Here is a 13,868-nt window from a genome sequence, read left to right on the forward strand (position 1 = left end):
ACCTGAACCAAGAGATCACGGTCAACACTGACAGTGACAAGCTATGTTGACAGTACGTACCACCTCTGACACGATGTGATGAAAATAGTTCTTCCTCTCTGTGGTCTAACACACAGCCCCAGTCTAATAATGGGTAAAACATCAAACATTCTACAAAGTATCTGACCGTGCATGTGTGCTAAATCATTTCAGTCACATTCAACTCTGTGCAACCCCACAGACTGTAGCCCGCCAGGCTCCTCTGTCCATAGGATTCTCCAGGCAAGAATGCTGGAGTGGGTTGCCATACCCTCCTCCAGGGGATCTTCCTGACCCAGGGATCAAATCCATGTCTCTAACATGTCCTGCATTCACAGGCAGGTTCTTTACCACTAGTGCCAGAAAGAAAGAAAAGAAAGTAAGTCTCATCGAAAAGAAAGTCTGAAAACCTGTCACAGCCAAGAAGGGCCTAAAGAGACACGGCTACTAAGTGCACTGTGATATGGACCATGGAACACAAAGGACGTTAGATAAAAAATCAGGATATCTGAACAAAGAACTGACTTTATTTAATAATAATGTATCAACACTGGTTCATTAATTTTACCAAATATACCATACTAATGTATTATAGGATAATATTAACAGGGGAAACTGGATGTGAAATGTATGGGAACTCTGTAGTATCTTTGCAATTTTTCTGTATATCTAAACCTGTTCTAAAATTAAAACTTTACTCAAAATAAGAAATTAAAATATTTAACATATAGTTTAACATTCAATTCTGTTCAGTCACTCAGTCAAGTCCAACTCTTTGCAACCCCATGGACGGCAGCACGCCAGGCCTCCCTGTCCATCACCAACTCCTAGAGTTTACTCAAGCTCATGTCCATTGAGTCAGTGATGTCATCCAACCATCTCATCCTCTATTGTCCCCTTCTCCTCCTGCCTTGACCCCTATTTTTCCCAATGTAAACCACTCCTACGTACACAGAACACACTGAGGAAATAAAGAGAAGCTGATAGTGGATGCCTTCTCTTAGCTTCCTACAAGGCACTGCATTTCACATGTGTGCCCAGGAATTTAACCAAATTTAATGGAACCATAAGGAATTTAAGCAAACTAAATCTCACAAGAACACACAATGGTTTAACATATTTTAGGCAAGAAATAGCAGATAGAAATAACATTAATAACGCAAGTATAGGCTAGAAATAAAAGCAGTATTTCTCCCATTCCTAATATGAGTTCTTTATCAGTCACATAAGGTTTAAAATGATAGCTTTTAACTAATAAAAGCTAGAAGTAGGCTACTAGAAGTAGGCCAAAAAACTTCAAAATTATCAAGACGCCCAGAGGCCCTTAATGCATTCTTTTAATGTAATGAATAAACCAAAGTTAGACATATATATCAAATGTGTATTTTTAAATAGTAATAAATTAATGAAAGGTAATAGTAGATTTATATCCACTATTATTAACGATGAGCCCTGCCCCAAATGTATGTTACGCTTCAAGATAACAGTTAATGATATTATGAAGCCTTTTTAATCAGCACAACATATATTCAGATTCTAAATATAAACCTTTATCATTTGTAGTGATGTTTAAAGTTGTGCTATACCCTATTTAGTATTTTGTGACATTTCACAAAAGATAATGGCAAATATGCAGAAGCCTTTACAGATGTTTCTATCCAGTCTGTTTACATCTGTTGGATACTAGGTCTGAAAATGAAATACTTGAAAAAGACACATTCTCAACATATTCTCAAGAGCAAATGACTTCATTAAAGAAAACAAGGTTTTGACTAAAGCTGTGAAAGTGTAACCACTGAGAAGGCAGTCATTTGATCAGAATGAAAAGATTCTGACGTAAGGCTTAAAGGTTATCACCACATATGAAATCATTTTCCCCTTCGTTCATAGACAAGCAGTAGCAGAAAAGCAGATGAATCCAAAAATGTACAAATGATACTGGATATCACCAATATGGCTAATTTCATAACAACAAGACCTTCAATAAATAGAGGAATACTTATAAACTACAATAAGATATGTAGCAACTACAGCACAGTATTTAAGGGACTTAGCTCCAGAATTGGACTACATGAGCAGGAATACTGACAATAAGATTTACTAGCTATGAGACCTTGGACATGTTATTTAATCTCTCTTTGAGTTACTGTCATCTGTAGAATGGTGGTAATAATAATTTCTACCTTAACATAATTGGTGGAAGTATTAGAAGAGATATTTCACTAAAGTACTTAGAACAACATTTGGCACACGGTAGGCACTCAATAAATATTAGTTATGACTGGGAGTAAAGCATTATGGGAGCATTCATGAAAATCTTTTATATCACTACAGAATTCATTAAATATCTTTTGGCAAAGAACTAAGAAGACATCACACTCAGAAATGAAATACATGTGTTTTTTTTCTTTTTTATAGATAAGTAAGAATAGCCTGTTCTAAGATATTAAATACAGATTCAGGTCTTTGAGAATACTCCATCAATGTCTCCTGCCTAATTAGTTAAAAGTTATATTGATGGTGTGGCCAAAAACAACTGATCACAAATACTTCACTAGGACTTAGAACAGTATACATACCCTCAAATCAGGAGAAAAGTTCTCTGCAGAAGTTGATATGGAATCCGATGAGACGACAGAAGCTGATTTTGTATGCACTGAATTCTCTGAATGAGAAGTGGAAGCACTAAAAGATACAAAAGCACAGGACATTTGAAAAATGGGCATGCTAAAAATTCAGAAATTTTATTAACTGTAACCCCATTGTCTATTAAAACTTCTACTGCCAACCAGTCCAACACTGCCTATTCAATCTTATCTCTAAATACTGATAAATTGCAAGCTCTATTCCTAGGAAGAGGGCTAAGTATTCTTACCATCCACATTCCCTCTAGACAGGCTTCCCCAGTATTTATGAATACATTCGAGGTTAATTCTTTCTTTTTATCTAATCATCCAGTTATCTAACCACTCAATTATTAGGCCAATGTGCAAGAAACCATTACACCAGGCACTATGATTTGGAGACAAATAGGGCAAAGCTCATAAAGCTCACAAGCTTGTGGAAGAGACAGATAAACAGCGCAATGTGATAACTCTAACTATACACACACATACACCCCCTAGGTGGCCGGAGAGCAGAGAGACAGATGGAGAAGCACCATGACTATGAATCTGGAAAAAGGAAAAGAAAGTACCTAACTCTACCCAGGAAAGTTCAGGTAAGACATCACAGGGCAGGTGGTATCTGAACTGAATCTTGAAAGACAGGAAACTGCCAGACTGACAAAGCAAGGGAATTCCAAAAATAAACAAAAAACACTACAAGTATAGAATTATCAAAGAGCATAGAACACTTGAGAAACTACAAATAGTCTGAAAGGGCTAGATGAGCAGAAGGGGAAAAGATAATGATGGAAAGACAAGCCTGTCTTTGTACCTTATAACTTTCCCCAACCAAATTGGGTGTTTTTTAACAAGCCTGTCTTAAATATCCATTTTTTCCATTACACTAAGTAATCACACTCAATGCTTTTATTCTCTTAAATTCTTATAGAACTTTTGATACCTGATCGCATACTGCCTTTTACTATTTATTGGTTTCAAGTATGTAAATGTTGCCTCACCAATTAAAATTTCAATGTCCCAAGAAGGATGACTGTGTCTTTATTTTCTATAAAATCTACTTCAGTGCCTCTGTATATAGTTAACGTGTATTATGTTTATTAAATTCAAAAATACAGTGACAATAAACCGATGCCACAAACTGAATGATTTACATCATTTCTTTTTATCAGTAGAAGAAACTTAAAATTATTTAAGGAAGAAAAATCAATGGTAGGAAAATCTCAGACATTTTGAACTGAAACTTAAAGTTCTGACTAAGAAATACATTTTTCATGCATTTTTCTAAAACGTCACTCCCAACATATTAAAAGTCTACTTCACACAAAAAGTCAAGATTCTCATGGAATAATCTACCTTGAGGTTGTGATATTTAGAAACTACATTTTTGTTTTAAAATCTGTCTACCATAATACCTGCATGTAGTGACTACTAAATTATGTTTACAATGTGAAAATCATCTCCCCTCAAATAATTGTCAGTTCATTTTTATTGAGGCTTGGATACTAAAAAAAACTATATATATTTTAGGTATACAATATGATATTCTGATATATGTATTCACTATGAAATGATCACCACAATAAAGCTAATTGAGACACCATCACACAGTTACCTTTCTTTTTGTGGTGAGACAATTTGAGATCTACCATCTGGGCAATTTCAAGTATACAATATTATTAAACTATAGTCACTATGCTATATATTAGTACCCAAACGTAATTTATATCTGAAAATTTGTCCCTTTTGATCAAATTTTTCCCCCTTATCAGACAGGATTTAAAAAATTTTCTCTCACTCTGTAGGTCAGTTTGATGTAGTCCTAATAGTTTGTTTATGCTTTTGTTACTTGCCGTAACGGTGGCAAATCCGAGAAACCATTCTCAAGACCAGTACACCAAAGAGCTTTTCCCCAATGTTTTCCTCCAGGAGTTTTACAGACTCAGGTCTTACTTTTAAATGCTTAATCCATTTTGGTTGATTTCTGTGTGTGATGTAATATAAGGGTCCAATTTCACCCTTCTGCATATGGATATCCATTTTCAGCAACACTATTCATTGAAGAGTCTATCATTTCCCCACTGTTCATTCCTGGCACTGTTTTCAAAGGCAGACTGACTGTACACACCTGTAGTTCTACTCTTGGGCCCTCTAATCTGTTCTGCTGTCCACTGTTTTGACAACCACAGTCTTGCAATACAGTCTGAGACAGGAAGCATGATGCCTCCAGCTCTGCTCTTTGTGCTCAAGATTGCATTAGCCATTTGGGGTTTTTCATGGTTCCATACTGACTTCAAGATTGTTTTTTCTATCTGTGTAAAATGCCATTAGAAGTTTTATGTAGCATGCATTGAATCTGTAAATCACTTTGGGCAGCAATGACATTTTAACAAGATTAATTTTACCAATTAATTAACACAGGATAACTTTCTATCAACTTGTGTCTTTTTCAATTTCTTCCATCATCATTTTATAGTTTTCTTCATACAGGTCTTTAACTTCCTTGGATAATTTTACTCCTTAGTATTGTATTTTTTTTTTATGCTATTGCAATGAATTTGTTTCCTTAATGCCTTTTTTGGAAAATGCATATTACTATATAGAAACAACTGACTTCTGCATGTTGATTTTGTATCCTACTTTCCTGAATGTATTAGTTTTTTGTACAGTTTTTTACAACGTTGCATGCATAAAGTCATGTTATCTATGTTTTTATGTATTTATACAATGTGAAAATCATCTCCCTCAAAATAATCACTTCATTTAAATGAATGAAAATGGCATATCACCGGGAACACTTCAAAAAGTTTTTCTTCAAATACAAACATCTCTTTACTTTATCAACTATTTCAAAGTATAATTGTGGTTAATTGTTTCTGTGTCCAAGAATCTATAATATGACAAGGGAACAGTCATAAAAATTCTATTATCTAACTTTATAGTATAAGGAAAGATAAATTGATAGGCTGAGAATGATTTCTTTTTTTCTGTACCAATTTATGATTAATTAAAATAATACTAAACATAACATTAAAATAACAAGTAAAACAATAAAAATTAAGGCACAGTACTCTGACAAATATTGTTTGCTGCCTACTCCATACATATACACATTCCTTTCTTTCCCGATCTGCATGAGGACAGTTACGGTGAGCCCACAATGACATGCTTGCTTTTGGTTCTTTCGTGTCCAGGAGACAATGTGACACAAAATTGGTCAGTGAAATTTAAGGGGAAGTCTGTTCCATTGTTTGTTTTGGAAGCCTTTTATTGTCTTAATAAAGAGGAGTAGAAATAGCAAGGCATTTCTTAACCTTTCCCACTTTCACCTGCCTGGACCAAGAGTCCTGTAAACAGAAGCAAGTGTTGGCCTACGTAGGACACCAAAGAGCATAAAGTCCTTTCCTGGTGAGCAGCTGAATCCACCCCAACAACTCCCTACTTTGGGAGTCTTGGTTATATAAAATAAATGAAGTTCAATTTTTAAAATCACTGTAATGGAATCTTCTATTCTGTACAGCCAAACACAACTCTAAGTGTTACAGCAATCAACACTTTACAAAGTCTGTTTTAAACAAGGTGAAATGTATAATACTATTTTTTATGTGTATGACCTGAGAAAACAGAAAAATATGTAAAGGAAACAAAACACAACTTAGAATTAAAGTAGTGTAGACCTAGAAAAAAACAGTATCAATAGGAATATTAGAGTATGTCTCATTAAGACACCAAATAGTTCTTTAGAGCCAAAGTATGAAGTAAACAAATCTAAGGGAAAAAAAACAAAACCAGGTCTTGCAACTAGTACCTTGCAGTCTCAAAGAATCAGTCTTTCAAGCAGAAGTGTGGAAAACAGCCTTTAATTATTAACTTCTCTTTCCAGATACACATAAATATAGATAAATATTATGATCTACAACATATGTGAATAAGCACTAGAAGGTTTTAAGCTCCAGGCAAGCTACGAGGGACTGGAGGGGATGAACGTGTGACTATATATCATAGTATTGTTCTTGTGATTATAGCAAACACACATACACATACCACTACCACCAACCACCACAATTACTGAAAGTTCTGGTATAAACATGCAGTGGCTACTTAAGACTCAAGGTGGCTACAGAATGCAGAGCTCTATTTTCAGTAGTTATTTTTCTCCTGTCATATGGGCTTTGTACATGCTTCTGATCACCATGGCTACTAGGATAATATAACTTAATTTCCACTGCTCTTTTCCATTTCTCCACTGCTCATCTTGAGGTCAAGCTCTCTATGTTTACCTTCTATGAACTGTTCCATAAATAAGCGTTGTATTTCCCTGAATTCATACCATTGCTCATGCAACTCCAAAACAGAATGCCCATTTATCTTCCGTGGTTGCTCAGACGGTAAAGAGTCTGCCTGCAGTGTGGGAGACCCAGGTTCGATCCCTGGGTCAGACCTCCCTGAGTCAGGAAGGTCTGGAGAAGGAAATGGCAACCCACTCCAGTCTTCTTGCCTGGAAAATCCCATGGACAGAGAGCACGGCAGGCTATAGTTCATGGGGTCGCAGAGTCGAACACCACTGAGCTAATTCTCTATTTATTAACATCCTATTGTTACTCACTCTTTTAAGACCCAGTTAAAAGGACGATTTTTTCAAGTGAAGTCTTCCCAAGTAATCCAGTGGAATAAAACTCAATCATCTGTACTTCTGCCTATACTCTATAATGGCATTTAAATCTTTCCACATTAGACTAGAGCACTTTAGTTACACTGCCTCCTCCTTTTTTTTTTCCCTGCCTCCTCCTTTTTTTTTCCCCTGCCTCCTCCTCTTTTTTTTCCCCCTGCCTCCTCCTTTTAAATGATAAACTGCTAGAGAATAAGAATCCTATAATTGGCAAGGCATCTGAACTCTGAGCAAAGATTGCAGTCTGCTAATCTCATTAAGTGTGGAGAAGGAAATGGCAACCCACTTCAGTTTTCTTGCCTAGGAATCCCATGGACAGAGGAGCCTGGTGGGTACAGTCCACGGGGTTGCAAAGAGTCAGACATGACTCAGTGACTAAACAACAACAATATCACTAAGTAACCAATGCTGCTTTGGTCCTCAGTTTTCCTAGGTCCATAAACTTCACCACGCAAACGTCAATCCAAACATTCTTGTTATCCTTGTCATCCTGAATCTCTTCAAAAAGGCCAGACCTTCAAGTCCAACTCTGTATTTCCTCTATCCATTTTCCCTGCCCAAGTCTTCCTTCAGCTAACCTTTCCTTTACACTGGACTTTTTACACCATATGGAATAAATTCTCTCCTATCTTCAACCAAATTCTCCCCTCCATCTCTTTGCTTCAACTGAGATCTCCTTCCAGGAGCCCACTTCCCTGCAGCCTTTTCCAGAGAAGACTCCTGTCCCACATCTAACAAAATCCAAAGGTGAAGCCAGCATTTCCCCAGCTCCTGTCTCATGCTTCCACACTAGTGTTACTTTTCTACCTCCATATATAAAAGCCTTCTTCCTCCGAGGTTCTTGGTATTTGGGCATACAACCTCTCTGTTACTGTCACCCACTCACCTTTTAATCACAGCTTCTCACTTTAGCGAAGACTTCCAGGTCAGTAGGAAGTCTTACTAACCAGTCCTACTAACCTGGCTCATTTTCTCCTCTTAAAGTTTCTTTCTACTCCAAAACTGCCTTCATCGTAGGAATTTTAACGTTCATAGGGACAAACTGGCAACCACCTAGCTCAAAATTCCTCACTTCCTATATTCCTCATCAACATCCCCACCTGAGCAATGTGTTTCTGCAGCACAAAGCACACTTTATCATGTCTGGAAACTACCCAGTCTTTGTCATCATAAACTCAAGGAAACCAGTATCTGACCGCAGACGCTATTCTTTCCAAACATCTCACTTTCTTAACTTTCCCTTCATCAAATCTTCAATCCAGTGGTGACAACTCATCCCTCAACTTGTCCGTTTGTCATTACCCTTCATACTTACTGCTCTCTCTCCCCCGCTCTACCTCCTTCTCCATCCAACCTCAAATACCCAGTGTAACAGTTTACATTCTCTTTCAGCAAACCCTAGTATCCTTGTTTCTATCCACTGACCACCCCTGCCCTGCTAATCTGTAAATTCAGATCAATATAACTATCTACCTTCTCCTGTGCTAATGAAGTAAATCTTCACATTGGGGCCATTTTAAACTCACCGTTAGAAACATTAGCTAAACCCGAGGCAGTGCTCAGCAACACTCCCACTTCCCCAGTGAGTTTTCTAAAGCATCACCATTTTTTTCCTAAACCAATCACATCCAATCAGTCCAAAGCCCTACAGAGTCCACCTCCCTACCATCCGTTGAATGCATTCTTTTTAATATCCTAATTTTTACTGTCTTAGCACAACACCTTTCCCCTCAACTACTCATTCAATACATCATCCCAAACTAATACCAAAGTGATCTTTCAAAAACAGATCTGACCCTATCATTCCTCTGCTTAAAACTTTTTTTTTAAAAACTGACAAATAATAGATATATATATGAGTTTCAGGTGTACAGCCTAATGATTCAATATTTGTATATATTGTGCAATAATCATAGAAAATCTCATTAACATCCATCACCATATATATGAACAATTTGTTTCTTCTGATGAGAACTTTTAAAATCAACTCTCTTACAACTCTCAACATTATTATTAACTATAGTCACCATGGTATACATCACATCCCCACGACTTGTTTATTTCATAACCAGAAGTATGTATTTTGACCAGCTTTACCCATGTCCCCCATTCCCCCCAACCCAAATCGCCTGCCTCTGACAACCACCAATCTTGGCTCTGTACCTGTGAGTTTGGATTTTGTTTTTCAGATTCCACATGTATTTGTGAGATCATATAGTATGTGTCTTTCTCTGATTTATTTCACTCGACATAATGCCCTCAATATCCAGCCATGCTGTTGCAAATGGCAGTATTTTCTTCGTTTTATGGTTAAATATCACCCACTGTGTCTCTCTTCGTGTGTGTGTGTGTGTGTGTGTGTGTGTGTGTGTGTGTGTGTGTGTGTGTGTGTGCGCGCGCGCGCGCGCGCACGCGCGCACACAGCACATTTCCTTTATCCATTCACCTATCAAAGGACCTTTAGGTTGCTTCCATGTCTTGGTTACTGGAAATAATGCTGCAGTTAAATGGGAGTGCAAGTACCCTTTCAAGTTAGTGTTTTTGTTTTTCTCCTATAAGCATCCCAAAGTCAAACTGCTGCATCACATGGTAGTTCTGTGTTTAATTTTTGGAGGAACTGCCATCCTTTTTCCGTAAATGGCTGCACCAATTTATATTCCAACCAACAGTCTACCAGGGTTCCCTTTTATCCACATCCTGACCAGCATTCATGATTTTCTGTCTTTTTGATAAATGCCATTCTAACAGGTATGAAGGACAGGGCAGCCTGGCGTGCTGCAGTCCACGGCGTCTCAAAGAGTGGGACGCGACTGAAGAGCAACTGAACAACAACAGGTATGAAGTGCTATCCCACTGTGGTTTTGACCTGCATTCCCTGCTTAAACCTTCAGTGACTATATACTGCCTACAGAATCGTGCCCAAACTCCTTAGCACAACACCTGAAGTCTTGCATGATCAGGCCTTTGTTCCATATATTTAGCTGTAGCTATTACTCAACGGAACCCACTGGGAATGATGTGCAGATTCTCTAGGTTCTTCAGCCATCTCATGCATCTGCACCTTTGCTGCTGATTCTGCTGTCCTTGCCTGTAATGTCCTTCATACATTTCCATGCCCTGTTTGTCCCTATCCATCTTATAAACATAACTACTTCTTCCTTCACTGTACACTGTACATATTTCTATTGTAATACCTGTAAAATTTTATTTTATTTACTCATCTATGAGCTCCTCTTCTCAGACATTTTTGTTGTTGTTTGCTATTCCAAGATCCTTCACCATAGATCATTTCCTCAACTTGCTTACAACAAAATATGTAAAGCGTCTAAAAAAAAGTAGCACCACATGATTAACTGCTATTATTTACAACAAATGTTACTACACAAAAACTACCCTACTCCAAGTCAGATTAGCTGCATAAATTTAAAAATTATAATGGCAAAGTTGCTGTTTCACTTCGCATTATTACTACTTCCAGCTGTGACATACAAGTCAGAATACAAATGTTCCTCAGTGACTATCCTCATAGGTTTACAGGGGGTGAAGAGGAGACAGCAAGCCTATAATTAAAGACCTGGTGTTCACAAAATAAGAAATTATATCTTTTGGACAACATTATGTTAGATAATATGGATTCAGAAGTGAAAGACATCCAACCTGAAACTGATAATATAAAATTAACTTTTTTCTATACAAAAAAGCTCCAGTGTTCTAAAACGTAATAAAAAGGACACGGGAGTACCACCAGAAGGCACCTAATTATGTCACCAAACATGACCTTTCTCCGGAAAAAATGTGAGTAAAAATTACAGTTCTTTTGCCTATTATGCTTTCCACAGAACTACCTTTCCCAAAACCGTTTACTCCAATTTGACAGCCAATTCAATTGCATGAAGTCATGTCCATTAAGGAACAGTGTATATATATTTTTTCTTCTTCCCTTCCTTTCTTTCACATTGACTATGATTTTTATTTCCCATTTTCATGTCTCATTCCAGCTCAAAACACTTTGGCTGAAAAAAGCCAGAATCAGCTCATAACTGGATTCGCTCAGTAATGTTAGTCCCATCACTTTTTAATTAATAATATTCAAATCTATGAGAATAATATTCTTCAAACATCACTCCAACAATTATTTAGCACTTGTATTCATTATGATGAAAGTGCATATACTATTACCCAATTACCTCCAAATCAAATTAAATCTCTTAACAGTATTCAGAGTGCCAAGGTGCTCCACCATATCTAATTCTAGCTCAAGTTTACATTTCACTCCAAGCAGACACACCTGTTTCTTGCCACTGGTCATGAGAATCAGTCTTCTCCATTTCCTCTCTAAACATTCTTTAACTTAGTCTCCAAACTGTCTTCTCTTCTGACCAATCCTGGTTTTTAACCACCTCAAACTTATCCTGAAGGTGCACTTTCCACAATAAATCAGTCCTGTTATTCTTACTGATTCAATAAGTCTAGTCATTTCAAAACCTTTGTAATTGGTTATGTTTATATTGATGTACTGTTTATACTGACTCAATTTTGTCTATATTGATTCACTGCATAAGGCACATATTTCTTCAAAAAAATTAACAATTGTAAAATCCTATGTACAAAACTTTGCTATACATCTGGCTGCCAGATGTAGCTCTTCTCTGGCTGCACCCAGATTTCCCACACCAGACCCAGCTCCTTTCTTAACTACCTTCCCCTGTCGCCTAGAAGAAATGGAGTAGCCCTTGTAGTCAACAAAAGAGTCTGAAAGTCAGTACTTGGGTACAGTCTCAAAAACGACAGAATGATCTGTTTCCAAGGCAAACCATTCAATACCACAGTAGTCCAAGTCTACTTGGACTTGCCCCAACTGACGGGGCATATGGTTGAGGCATAGTTTTTAGTTTCAGCAGGAAGAAGAAGCTGAAGCTGAACAGACCTACAAGACCTTCTAGAACTAACACCCAAACAAGATGTCCTTTTCATCATAAGGGACTGGAATGCAAAAAGTAGGAAGTCAAAAGCTACCTGGAGTAACAGGCAAATTTGCCTAGGAGTACAAAATGAAGCAGGGCAAAGGCTTACAGAGTTTTGGCAAGAGAAAGCACTGATCATAGCAAACATCCTCTTCCAACAACACAAGAGAAGACTCTCTCTACACGTGGACATCACCAGATGGTCAACACCGAAATCAGATTGATTATATTATACTTTGCAGCCAAAGAAGGAGAAGCTCTATACTGTCAGCAAAAACAAGACCAGGAGCTGACTGTGGCTCAGATCATCAACTCCTTATTGACAAATTCAGACTTAAATAGAAGAAAGTAGAAAAAACCACTAGACCATTCAGGTATGACCTAAATCAAATTCCTTACGATTATACAGTAAAAGTAACAAACAGATTCAGGGGATTAGATCTGATAGAGTGCCTAAGAACTATGGACAGAGGTTCGTGACACTGCACAGGAGGCAGTGATCAAGACCTTCCCCAAGAAAAAGAAACGCAAAAAGGCAAAATATTTGCCTGAGGAGGCCTTACAAATAGCTGAGAAAAGAAGTGAAGCTCAAGGCAAAGGAGAAAAGGAAAGATATACTCATTTGAATGCAGAGTTCCAAAGAATAGCAAGGAGAGATAAGAGAGCCTTCCTCAGTGATCAATGCAAAGAAATAGAGGAAAACAACAGAATGGGAAAGACTAGAGATCTCTTCAACAAAATTAGAGATACCAAGGGAACATTTCATACAACAAGAGGTACAATAAGGGACAGAAACGGTATGGACTTAACAGAAGCAGAAGACATTAAGAAGAGGTGGCAAGAATACACAGAAGAACTGTACAAAAAAGATATTAATGACCCAAATAACCATAATGGTGTGATCATTTATATAGAGTCAGACATCCTGGAATGTGAAGTCAAATGGGCCTTAGGAAGCATCACTATGAACAAAGCTAAAGAAGATGATGCTGTGAAAGCGCTGCACTCAATATGCCAGCAAATTTGGAAAACTCAGCAGTGGCCACAGGACTGGAAAAGGTCAGTTTTCATTCCAACCCCAAAGAAAGGCAAAGGCAAAGAATGTTCAAAATACTGCATAACTGCACTCATCTCACATGCTAGTAAAATAATGCTAAAATTCTCTAAGCCAGGCTTCAACATTACATGAACCGAGAACTTCCAGATATTCAAGCTGGATTTAGAAAAGGCAGAGGAGACAGAGATCAAATTGCCAACATCTGTTGGACGACAGTAAAAGCAAGAGAGTTTCAGAAAAACAACTACTTCTGCTTTATTGACTACACCAAAGCCTTTGACTGGGTGGATCACAACAAACTGGGAAAAATTCTTAAAGAGATGGAAATACCTGACCTCCTTACCTGCATCCTGAGAAATCTGTATGCAGGTCAAGAAGCAACAATCAGCTGGATGTAGCACAATAGATTGTTTCCAAATTGGGAAAAGATTAAGTCAAGGCTGTATATTGTCACCCTGCTCATTTAACTTATACGCAGAGGACATCATGGAAAATGCCAGGCTGGATGAAGCACAAGCTGGAATCGAGATTGCCAG

General features: G+C 37.5%; 1 protein-coding gene across 3 annotated transcripts in view; it reads right to left on the reverse strand.

Moving 5' to 3' along the window:
* Positions 1–13,868, reverse strand: part of MTMR2 (myotubularin related protein 2) — a 106,113-nt gene that overhangs the window by 62,435 nt on the left and 29,810 nt on the right. For all 3 annotated transcript variants that reach the window (XM_065943970.1, XM_065943971.1, XM_065943972.1), the window contains one exon: positions 2,598–2,703. In XM_065943970.1, the coding sequence (XP_065800042.1) occupies positions 2,598–2,703 (106 nt within the window). The remainder of the gene's footprint in view (positions 1–2,597; positions 2,704–13,868) is intronic.

The sequence above is a fragment of the Muntiacus reevesi genome, chromosome 9 (assembly GCF_963930625.1).
Source record: "Muntiacus reevesi chromosome 9, mMunRee1.1, whole genome shotgun sequence".
Taxonomy (NCBI): domain Eukaryota; kingdom Metazoa; phylum Chordata; class Mammalia; order Artiodactyla; family Cervidae; genus Muntiacus; species Muntiacus reevesi.